General features: G+C 39.1%; 1 protein-coding gene across 1 annotated transcript; it reads right to left on the bottom strand.

The window, feature by feature from the left end:
• Positions 1–2,463: 2,463 nt before the first annotated feature.
• Positions 2,464–11,875, bottom strand: fam20b (FAM20B glycosaminoglycan xylosylkinase). Its single transcript, XM_087785142.1, has 9 exons — positions 11,718–11,875; positions 9,638–9,943; positions 8,886–9,133; positions 6,830–6,916; positions 6,645–6,754; positions 4,457–4,628; positions 3,237–3,428; positions 3,118–3,177; positions 2,464–3,028 (listed from the first exon to the last, which is right to left on the bottom strand). Exons 2-9 carry the CDS (start codon positions 9,764–9,766, stop codon positions 2,797–2,799), a joined length of 1,230 nt encoding a protein of 409 aa, XP_087641268.1. The 5' UTR covers positions 9,767–9,943; positions 11,718–11,875; the 3' UTR covers positions 2,464–2,796.
• Between the last annotated feature and the right edge of the window lie 842 nt (positions 11,876–12,717).

Genomic DNA, 12,717 nt, shown 5'->3' with positions numbered 1-12,717 from the left:
GGCTGTTCTCAATTCAACATTTCATATCCTTTCAAATTCAATATAAAATGTTACAATAATAAAGAATGTCTGTTTGATTTTTCTCGAAATGCTGAGTCAGGCCGCTTCTCTTCTTTAAAAAAAGCCCCTCGGGCGAGTGTCAATCTGGGGACTTGTTGGAAGACACATGTCCGGTCATGATGTCAGAAGCACCTGCTGGAACCACACTCGACAGGTGGCCAACATCTCGACGGTGTGGTGAGACGGGGACCTCCCACATGGAACTTTCCCCCGGTGGGTGTTTGAGTAGGAAACTCTCAGGACAATCGTGATGTGCCAGGGTGACGAGGTAAAGGTCAAGCGAGCTGCATGTCGGGGACCAGATCTGATTCGGGGGGAAAACCCAGAGAAACACCTTTATGTGTCACTCATCAAAAGTTGACAAGAACCTACATCAGGCACTTCTATTGTGGCACAGAAAGAGGATGAGAAAACAAATGAGTGTGAAGGGCTGATGATCGACCCACACACATCCTCTTCACAAGAAAGTCTTTGACAGAAGCATGGACAAAGCTCCTCCAACACCCAGGAAAGTTAAGAAGGCTATCAAAACCACAAACCAATACCAACCAAACAAATAAAAACATCTTAAGACGTTTTTATTTGTTCAGGCTTTTCCTTGATTTTCTGGAACTCCTGTTGTATTGTCAGTTTTATCTTGATCTTTAAAGTATATATTTTATTGAATATTGTTTTGATTGTTTAAGCGCTTTGTGACCCTGGTGTGGAAAAGCGCTATATAAATACAAATTACTTACTTACTTGCTTACAAACATGGATGATGAAGTATCAGCGTGAAACAAACTCAAGCATTTCACCCAGAAGAGCTTCAAAATATGAGTGTCAGGAGCGACTTTAAAAAGGCTGAAGACCTTCAGAAAACAAGCAGTAAAACTCCCAAGGATAAAATGGATATAACCTCAGAAAATAGGGTTAGAGCTTCAAAAAAATAAAGGGGTACAGACGCACAGATAACAAGTCTACAGCTGCAGAAAAAAGGAAAAGAGCATCACAAGAAAAAAGGGGTATTCTTATATAAAGAGGTACAGCATCATATAAAATTGTAAAGCTTCACAGAAAAAAACCCACAAAAGGTTTAGATCCTCAGGAAAAAAAAAGATCAGACGCTAATAAATAAAGGCTGAACCTTCACAGAAAAAAACGGGTTGGATCCTCAAAGGAAATTGGGTATAGAATCTCGGGTAAAATGGGTAAGAGCTTTACAAAGAAAATGGGGTGCGTACTCAGAGAAAAGGGTTACAACCTGAAAATGAATGTCTATAACCTCAGAAAAGCAGTATAGCCCCGAAGAAGAGAGGGCTAGATCCTTAGAGAAAAATTGATTTGCAGAAAAAAAAGGTGCAAAAGCCTCAGAAAAAGGGTTCAGTCTCGCAACAGAAAGGGTTAGATACTAAGAAAAAAGGGGTACAGCTTAGAAAAAAGGTTGATAGCTTCAGAGAAAAATCAAAACCCTGAAAAGGGGGTGAAATCTTAAGAAAAAGAGAAAAGTCTCACAGAAAAAGAAAAGCAATCTGAGAAAATTCGGGCGACGACACCTTACCGACCACACTAAATGTGCACAGGTGGGGGATGAGGGAGGACTCACTGAGTAGATTGTGTGGCGGTAAAGGAACAATGGCGCACATTCTATCGGGGTGCAAGACCGCTTTAACCCAGGGTAGATACAGGTGGCGCCATGACAAGGTGTTGGCAGTGCTTGCAGATATCCTGGAGCGGAGAGGAGGAAGAAGCAACCAACCAAAGCAAGACCACTGCGGAGCACCATCACCTTTGTGAAAGAAGGTCAAAGACCTGTCGTCCACAGCCAAGCCAGGCAGAACCTCCTGCAATCAGCACATCGATGGGAAATGGAGGTTGACCTCGGGAAGAAACTCCATTTCCCATAAGTGGTTCTCATCACCACTTTAAGATCAGACATCATCATGTGGTCTCCAGAGGGGAAGAAGATCATCCTGGTGGAGTTGACAGTGCCGTGGGAGGAGGGCTGTGAGGAAGCTGCAGAGAGGAAAAAATCCAAATAGCAGCAACTTGTCCAAGACTGGGATAAGGGGTGGAAAGCATGGCTGATGACGGTGGAAGTGGGATGTCGAGGGTTCCCAGCTCAATCAGTGTGGGATCTATTGACCAAGGTTGGACTGAGAGGCCACTTAAGGAAAGCAGCAGTTCACAGGCTGGGAGAAGCGTCAGAAGGAGCCTCCTGTTGGCTCTGGCACAAAAGAGAGGACACAAGCTGGAAGCCTGGGGGAGAGGGGCAGTGACTTGGCCAGTCATTGCAGACCCACAAACTAGAGGGTGTTGTGGTTAAGGGTCAAAACGCCCAGTGAAGGTTTGGGACCACCTGATGACCTCTCTCCCAGGCCAAGGCTTCACCCTATGCAACTCATAAAACCTGGAACAAAGAAATCCATTTAAATTATTGTACTTTATTGATGAAGAAGAACTCACATCATCGTACTTCCTGAACAGGTTTAGTTCAAGTCTGTGATTTCAGTAGCTTTTAGAGTATGGCACCTTGTCTCACACACACACACACACACACACACACACACACTCAGAAACTCGTACCCATAATCATTGAACCCACGAGTCATTCATCAAATATGTACATGAAGCAGTCCTCTGGTTTATGTGTTCATCTGTTCGAGTCAGGTTTGAGTGGAGAAAAAGTTGATATTCCTGGTGCAGTATTCACTGAAAGTTGTGAACTCTCTCCATGACAGGTTGTCCGTCTTGATCCTAAGGATGCGGGAGGTTCATCCGGTCCTCTATCAGGGTGTTGTCCGGGCCCTGGGCCTCCATGCACTGCTTCACAGTTGCCATGACTCCCGACAGTCTCCGGTCCAGAGCGGCGAGGTGCGGCTCAGCCATGACCGGGTGAATGGGGTCGAACCTCAAGGCCTGACGCATGGCAGAGCTCAGCCCTGCAGCCCTGAGCAGGTTCAGTCTGTTCCATGTGGACATTCGGATCCTGGGGGAGGCGGGACGAAAGAAGAACAGATTCAAATAAAAAGGTTTCAACATTTGAAATGTTGGACTGGACTGGTCCGTGATACTCACATGCAGCACTGGTAGAGCGGTGCCAGGATGCTGCGCTCATCCACGGACGGATTCCCAAAACTGCAAACAAATAAATGAGTCGCCTGAGTTCTCCGGGAACAAACACTCCAGCGTCTCACCTCTTGGCGTTGTCCAGCAGGATGAGCATGCTGGCGCCGCCGTCGTCCTGGAAGCTCTCGTAGTGATGGCGGTCGGCGTTCCCAATGAGATAATCAAATATGGCTGTGTCGATGATGTCCAGGAGTCTGGGCCCCGCGTCGTACGGTGGCATTTTCTTCACGGCTTCACAGTAGCTCTCGTCATACTCCCACCTGCACAGAAGTGTGTCATGTTTACATCGGATCTCATTGACCACAACACGGAGTTTCTATAGCTGACAACTGTCACATAAACAGACACATACAAGAGGTCCGTCTCCACCTACGACCTTCGTCACAGCTGTCAAACTGGAGGCCCAAAGAGTGAGATTAAGTGGTCCAAAAGACGAGAGGAAATATGTTGAAAAACAGACTCATTTAACTATATTTAATCAGGTCATAAGGCTTGTGTGTCATTTAAAGTATAGTAATTTTACGTTAAAAACATTGTGTATTTTACACTCTCAGTATATAGCAGAGGCGGTGGGCCGCATCAAACACTTGATGACCACCATAAGAGTTTAGAGTTCAAACACATTTGTTTGACTGAGCAAAGATATGAGCCTTTTAAAGGGTCTTCACTACATCAAACACTTGGTTCTTTCCATTTTTATATTATTTCATCTTCTAGATTAGGGGTCTTAAAACGCAACTGGCCAGGGGTCACCGGAGGTCAATTGTTTGGGAGACTGGGCAGCAGGGTCTTTCAGCGCTTGACGACATCTTCGTCAATTTTTTATTTAATTGTTGTTGTTGTTGTTGTTGTTTTATGTGTTATTTAATCTTTACAATCTTCTCAATGTAATATAATGAAAAGTATATACATGTTTTTAAACAGACTTTGATTTTCTTCTCATGGTAGGTAATGAGTAACGAGTCGTGCAGCATTTCCTTATCAAAGAAGGACACATTTCTCATAAAGCTCATAAAAGTCACTCCTGCAATCACTTGCTGATCAACAACATCACATGACCAGCCAGCAGATTTTCCCGCCACACTTTGCTCTTGTCCTGTACAAAGTTATTGTTATTATTACAATCCAATTAGATACATTCATTGACGCCAAAAGGTTACTAAGGACATTAACTTCAAACTACAAAAGCTGTGCATGAAATAACTCCTCCAACCACTCGTTTATATTTCAGGACGACACCAGTAAAGACATGGACACATCATAACATTCTCCACAGTGTTCCACGCACCTGGCGAGCTTGCCCTCTCTGTAGGTGCGCCCCCAGGGGTTCCTGTGCTTCTGCAGCGGCCAGACGTCGGGCAGCCACAGAGTGACCGAGCCCTCCATCATCTCGCCCTCCGCACACGCCGGCTCGCTCTCCCTGCAGTAGTAGCACTTCCCGTAGAAGCACGTGTGGTTACCTGCAGGGGGCGACGACACACTTGGATCAGGCCCAACTCATGAGTGAGCAGGAAAGAGGCGTGGGAGGAGAAAAACACGAGCCACGAGGGCAGCTCGAGCTGACATAACCGGAGCATAGAAACGGCAGCAGACAAGGGGAAGTCGTGGGGAGGTTTTTCAAGTTTCAGAGAATGAAACCAAGACTGGAACGAGGACAAGTCTGTTCTTGTTCTTGTTAAGCTGATCTTCAAAGATGACTCTAAATATGATTGTAAAATATATGAAACAGATCTATACAACAAATCATTTAATACGATTTTGTATTTTTATCACAATATATTAACTATATTTCTTATCAATTCTAATTTTAAATCACAACTCAATCTTTCTAAAACTGCCTACTGCACCAGATTTAATTTTCTTCAACTTTTCTGCCATTTTATCCTCTTTCCATTGCTGCTGCCATTTTTGTTTTAATGTTTATCACTGTTTTTGAATGATCTTTTAATGTGCTTTGCAGTTTAGAATGTAATCAGCAGTGTTGGAAGAAATCGAACGGATCATCCTCACATACTGTCTCGACCTTTTTAAAGGACGGTCATAATGAGTGGGGGCGATGTGTGACAGTGACTTCCAAGAGTAACTCATTCACAAGTTATAAATAAAAGCTTTCATATTTTCATGGAGCTCTGCACTAGAATAGAATAGAAAATGTTTATTCATCCCCAGAGGGGAAACGCACTTTTACAACAGCACAGTTGAAAAAAATAAAGTGCAAGGAAAAAAGAAATAATAGAGAACAAAAAAAAACGATCTTAAAAATATACAGATTATTTACAATATTAGACATTATTAACAAAATAAAATAGAATAAAATAAAAATAAAATAAAATAAAATAAAAACAAAAAATAAAATAAAACACACGAGAAGAAAAACACACTACGGATTAGCATCAGGATATTTAAAGTAGAGAGTTAAATATCCTGACACCAGTTGGGATGAAGGACCTTCTATAACTTTTGAGCACTTCTTAAGGATAAAAAGTTTTAGGACTTGAACAGTGAGCAGCTTGACTTTGTGATGTTTTCATTTGAGGGACGCTGTTGTAAAAAGCTTGTGTGACTTTTAAATATATTTGAATATAATTAATATATATACTTTTAACAATTTAAAATACATACTTTATAGCATCCGGTTGAAGAATATATTTATAACGGAATGCTCCATGTAATCTGCTAAAGGGCTAAAAATAGTCCTCGGGACGCACCAGGAACATGTTTGTTTGAAAAGTAATTGATGACCAACCGATACTTGTGACCTGACACCAGTCTTAAAATATTGAGTTTCTTGCTCAACTGCCAAAAAAAAAAAAGTTATACTTTGAATAAAAAGGACAAATGACTACATTTCGAGAGCATAAAGCACAGCACAGTTACATTTTCAACTTTGTTTAACATTAAATTAAATTAAAACTTTTGGACAACAAAGACATTATTTTCATTTTTATTGAACAAAAATGTTCAAAACAAATAGCCTTTCATTTATCATTTATATATATTGTAACAGGCTACCACAATGTAAGTTGATCTCAATGGGTATTTTATCAGGTTAAAAAAAAAAAAGCTTCACAGCAGTGAGTCATTAAAGGACATGACAACAAACTTGACATCCGGTGGCAATATCTGATATTTATCACGACTCAAGAAAGGTCAAGTCATCAGTGGAGGCTGTAGTGATGAAATGATTAAAAAATGGAGATGAAACCGAAAGTAACTTCAGTGGTGAATGTCAGATTGATATTTGTGGGGAAAACACAATTTTACTGAAATGATTATTTAGAAACAAACAAAACCATAACACATTAACACAAACTATCACTGCAGGACCATGGTGGGTTAGTGGAGAATCCAAGGTCAACAGTATCTTACACTAGAATCTCTAATCATCAAAGGAGGGTAAACAGTTTAAGATCAACAGGCCTGGAAACATTCCACTCTCAAAGGTAAAAGCCAGACTGAACAGCAGAGACACTGACCTTGCATGAGGAACGTGCTGAGCAGTTGATCTGTGGCTACAGGTTTGATTTCTGTGCGCAGGTTGACAAACCTTCCCACCACCAAGGGTGCTCTCCTGAACCCCAAGATCCTGGGATGAAGAGAAAAAAGTACTTTCAAGCACTGTCTGTGTGAGGAAATGTAGAAAGAAAGATCATCCACCAACCTGTCCAGATGGAAAGCAGCCACTTCTGCGTTGTGCCGGTCGTAGCCTGCGTACGGTTCTCCCTCCACAACGTAGTCTCGGTTGTATCTGCGGGAACAAAACCAGAGAAAGTCTAGAAAGAGAGTTGACAGTCGACAATGTATGTATCAAAGGTTTGTGGCCAGTAAGATGACACTCTGCCGCCTCCATTTTTTTTATGATTGTGGTCCAAGAAAGAGACTTACTAATCAGAATAAAGATCATCACAACAAATGGTATCATAGTTATTAGGGAACAGATGAAATTAAAAACACTTGAATTAAAATCAACATTAAATAACAACAATTTAATCTTAAATGAATGGAAATGTGGCTGTAAACCCAAGAATTTCGACAAAAACTTCTCTCAGTACTTTATTCTTCTAATAAATAGTTTTTTCTTTATGCAATAAATATGTTGCCCCTGCTTGTGATTCCTGATTTTTCCTTCATATTCTAATATATTCTATATTCTAATCAAAATTCTAATCGATAATATACTTTTGGAGTTTGATTCGATTTTCTGCTCCTTTACTTTGTACTGACAGAGTCAAATAATACAACCAAGCTAAAGAAGCACTGAGAAGGTACGAACTTCCTGCAAGAAGTTCATGATACGGTACAAAGCATAATATTGTTACCACTAAGTCATGCGTGACATTCACTCTGCTACATTCCACATAGCAACACTAAAAACATTAAGTGAACAAGAAAAACAGGTTGTTGTCATCGCAGTCATCAAGTGCTTTTCTTTTTTTTTAGTAGTTATGATCAGAGCAGCAGCAGTGAGAGGCCATACAAGTGAATGATGTGACCTTTAACATATTGATATGAATTACTTCTTACTTCACTTGATTCTAATTCAATCTATTCACAACAGGTGGGTTATGATGTTCTGATCCAAACTAAAGGTTGAAGTGGTCTGAAACTACACTAAGACTAAAATACGTCAGATGACAAAAACTAGAGTAAGACTAAAAGACTTCAGAGAACTATTTAAGACTAGACTAAGATTAAAATAATTCAAATGATAAAAAACTAGAAGAAGACTAAAATACTTTGGATGACGAAAACTAGAAGACGACTTACCGGTAAATACTTTAGACGACTAAAACTAGAAGAAGACTAAAATACTTTAGACAGTTAAAACTAGAAGACAAAAATACTTTAGACTACTAAAACTATCAGACTAAAATTATTTGGATGACTAAAACTTGAACACTAAAATACTTTGGATGACGAAAACTAGAATAAGACTTAAATACTTTAGCCGACTAAAACTAGAAGAACACTAAAATACTTTAGACAACTAAACCTAGAATAAGACTTAAATACTTTAGACAACTAAACCTAGAATAATACTTAAATACTTTAGATGAATAAAACTAGAAGACTAAAATACTTTTGACGACTTAAACTAGAAAAAGACTAAAATACTTTAGACAACTAAAACTATCAGACCAAAATACTTTGGATGAATAAAACTTGAAGACTAAAATACTCTAGATTAAAACTAGAGTATACTATATACTATGTATGTTGTACTATGTATAATATATACTAAAACAAATATGTTGGACGACTAAAAGTAGACTGAGAATATAATACTTTAATGACTAAAACTAGGGTAAGACTTACATACTTCAGATGACTAAACCAGACTTAAACTAAAGAGTGCCTTATTTCAAAAATGAAATCTGAAATTGCAGTCTATGGCCGGCTGACATGAGGACAGAAGGACTCTGTGTCTCCAGCAAGACTGGAGAAAAATTTAATTAAATTTAAATGACACCCATGGTCATTTTTCCTGCAAAAGTGTGGAGCATGAGATGAACAATGTCTTCAGCTTGCATCTCGTCGCTTTCACAAAGAGCCAAGTACACCTCTTCAAAAGAGGTGTACTTGGTCTTGTTCACAACTGAAGCAAAAAACTACGAACTACGATGTTGCAAAAATTGCAGAGACTGATGTGATTAAATGACATCACTTCCGGCATAAACACCCTTTCACACACATAAGAAAGATTAAAACCATTTTACCTTTTTGGTTTGAACACCACTTTCTGTCCTCCGTCCAACACCAACAGGGACTTCAGCTGCGTCCCTTTATAGCCCACATCTGCTCGCTCAATCTTGGCTGTGCTGAGAGCCGTGAGAACAGCGGCCAGTTCTGGGGTCTCCTCCGGGTAGACTTCTCTTGGACCGACCCACTGGCTGGCTATCTCCCAGGGCGACTGCAGGGTGTGTGTGAGGCGGGCTCCTTGAGACAGAGAGAGACTGGCCTCCATCTGCCAGAATGCATATATTAGAAATGAGAAATCACCTAATAACAGTGGTGTGGGTAAATATCCATAAACTGATACATAGCAAAAAAAAATGTGCCACTGTTTTCAAAATCATATTTCATTTGAATCATGGTTTATATTCACAATAATATTCATAGATACATATTTATTAAGTTTCAATAAAGTATGCGTAAAAATAAATACATTTGAGGGTTTTAATTTACAATTAACATGCAAATATTCACAGTGTTTCTCCATTTTTGTGTTTTTATTAAACTTCTGGACGCTAAATAAAAGCGGTCATTACATCCTCCGCAGGTAAAGGTACAATAAAATCCTGTGAAATTGCAGCAATGACTGAGCATGAGAGGATGCATTCAACTCCAGCAGCTTTTTAAAGTTGATGATTGGACATATTTTGGTTTCAAAACAGTCCCAGAGTATCACAATATATTGTATTGTTGCCCGAACACACACTACACTACAAAGTACTTTTAAAGCACTAACCTTGCGAAATGCTCGCAGGTCCCGTCTGCTCGCCACGGAACCCTCGCCACCATCGAGCAGGAAGATCTTGGCTAGGCCCAGCAGCAGGAGCACGGCACACAGCACCACCATGCGCTGTTTGAGTTTCATCTCCTTGCTGACGCCCCCCTCATCCAACGATGTGAGTGCCCCCCTTTTCGCCGCCCCCTCACCCCTGATGCATGGCACCCCAGCTCTGGACCGTCTGCCTCCCAGACGAACTCTTGAGAGGGCAGTGGAATCTTTCCTTGGAGCCACGTGAGACCGTCCAGGAAGAATCACCTCAAGCTGAGAGGGAGAAACACAAAGCTGAACATGCCACAACTGATTGATTCGCTATTCTGTTGTTAAACCAGCTCGAGGGCAGATGTTGACCCACTGCAGCTGACTGGTAAATGGAACAGCTGTCTATATATAATTCAACAACCTTCTAAACCTGATGATGCATCTATTTATTCTGTACAAAACAAATACTACAGTCACTAAAATTCTTGTTAATATATAATTTCTGAGTAACTTTTAAATTAAATTCCTAATTTAGTTTCTTAAATTTAAAAAAATATATCACTGACTACATGGATCATTTTTCAATGGCAAAACAAGAGATAATAAATTGTAACAGGAAAAAAAAGTGAAAATACACATTTAAATATAAATTATTCCTGAACTTAAAAACCATAGTTTTGGCCTCATATTAATATAAAACTCTCTTTATATATTTCTTAATTCATCATTTAATGTTAGCACATTCCTCTGTGCTTCAGAACTTTAAGATAGCTTACTGAAGTCTCCTGGAGTGATACTACTACAGATTTTTGAGTTTGACCTGATTTTCATGTTGGACTCCCACACCGCAGTAAAAATGTTATTTTATCTTTTATATTACCGAGACAGGAGATAAAAGCCTGGTCTGTACGCAACAAGTAAAAACCTGTGTGAAAGCAATTTCTGTGAGACGTTATTGGTCCACAGCAGTGCAACTGGTGATGTAACTGCCTCGACACGTTTGTTGTTAAGCCAAAAATCGAACTTTGAATTGTGTCGTGCAAATAAATGGCACACAGACGTGTTGGCATGTTTGACATCAGGTGGTTTTGGATCTCTTTACAAATACATATGTTAATGAAATGGAATGGACAGCATATCATAAATATTTTTTAGAATAAAAGATAAGTTAAACCCTAGTGTAAATACTTTTGGAATAAAGATATACATCTGAAGGAAACATTGTTTCTTACAAATAAATGCATCATTCTCAATTAAATTAATTTAAAACGATTATATCACTAATATTTACATCAAGATGTATTGAAATACATTTCCCTAAATCAAACATAATGGGAATATTTAAAAGTTAATATTAAGAGAAATATTGTGACTGTACATTTTTATTATAAAGATGTTTTTATGATCCTCAGCAAATATCACACGCACAAATATAAATAAAAAAATCTATGCAAAGGTATAAAAAAAGGATTCAATTGATTTACTTTGGGAATTAAACAGGGACGAGGAATATTCGCGATGCTTTGTGTTTTCTGTGGATTCGTTCAGTGGTTGTTGTTGGACATTTTTTCTTTCCGGGAGCGAATTTTAAAGTGACTTTTATTATCATTGTTGTAATGTTCTTTCATCATGTAGTCCTTTGTTTGGATCTGGTGTGAGGGCACATCTCATGTAGTATAGGACCAATGAATGCACGTCTGGTTTCAATCATCAATAATAGAAAAAAGAATGACAACATTGTACGTTGAAATATATAAAACAACTGTGGTTTAAAACATCAGATGCCAGTGTGAGCAGCAGAGTTGTTGACTCAGGTCTGGCCACGCAGGCAGTCCACAACACAGTCGCTCTTTCATAACACTCGAGTCCCACATAAATGCAGACGACGAGGCTTTCCAGAGCCTCCACTAAGAAAGATTCTCCCACATGTGTCCTGACATAAGAGGGATTTGTTAAAGCACCAGGAGTCTCATGTTAGCCGCCTAGCATCTCGCCGTACACCTTGCTGGAGGAGTTAGCATTAAGCTAGCTCCGTCGACCGTGTTCTGCCTCTTACCTGGCGGCCATATGTCGTCCAGTGTGGATGGAAGTTTCCAGGAAGTCGTGCATTTATGAGTTAAAAACAAAAGCCCCGCTGCTTAACGTCGCGACGGTTTGTCATTCCCCCCTGTTCCCATCGGTTGCTACGATTCCTCCGCCCTTTTCCTTCGACTACGTTTCTTCCTCGGAATACTTCCTGGTCGTGGTCGAAGCTCTGGCCGCCGGCAGGTGGCGCCAGCGCACCGGTTGTGAACGCCGACCCCAGTTAGTATCGATGGACGTTAGTGAAGGATTTTTGTGGAATGTTTTTATTGACCTGATCTGACAAGTGGACGAGTTAGTCCACTTGGATTTGGGTTAAAATATTCGAAACAAGAGCTGCCACAGTTGAAACATATTGTTCTTCAACTTTATTGTTAATAGTTTAATTTAACATTTCAAATGTTGACACTTGAGATTTTTGTTTTTATTGAATGCGTCTTTTAAGCAATTGATTTTTTTCTTTGGATCATTGAATTCAATCATTTCTATATTAAATGTTTAGAGTCGTTTCTATTGAATTAATAGTTTATATACTAAAAGGTTGGATTTGTTAAAAAAAATAGGTTACACATACAGGTTGATATTAATATATAATAATATAATAATTATATATAATAAATCAAAAAAACATTTTCTAAATTCAGTTTATTATCATTTGTAGCCTTTTAAATTCAATATTAAAATGTTGGTATAGTAGTGCCACCTGACAATACCCGGCATACCAAGCTATTTAAACTTAAAAGGATGCCAATTAAGAAATGTAAAATTAGGAATGAAGGAAATCCATTTTGAATAATTGGAATTAGGATATAAACATGTGTTAAACATTTAATTTATTAAAAAAAAACATTAGAATTTTTTAAATATATACATTATTGAATCCAAAAATAATAATAAAAATAAAACCTTTAAAACAGTTTTAATAAAAACTAAATAAATAATGAAAACCATTCAATATTCTGATGGCACTGATA

Source organism: Callionymus lyra, chromosome 2 (genome assembly GCF_982586985.1).
Source record: "Callionymus lyra chromosome 2, fCalLyr1.hap1.1, whole genome shotgun sequence".
Classification (NCBI taxonomy): Eukaryota; Metazoa; Chordata; class Actinopteri; order Syngnathiformes; family Callionymidae; genus Callionymus; species Callionymus lyra.
This window is presented reverse-complemented; position numbering and strand designations above follow the sequence as displayed.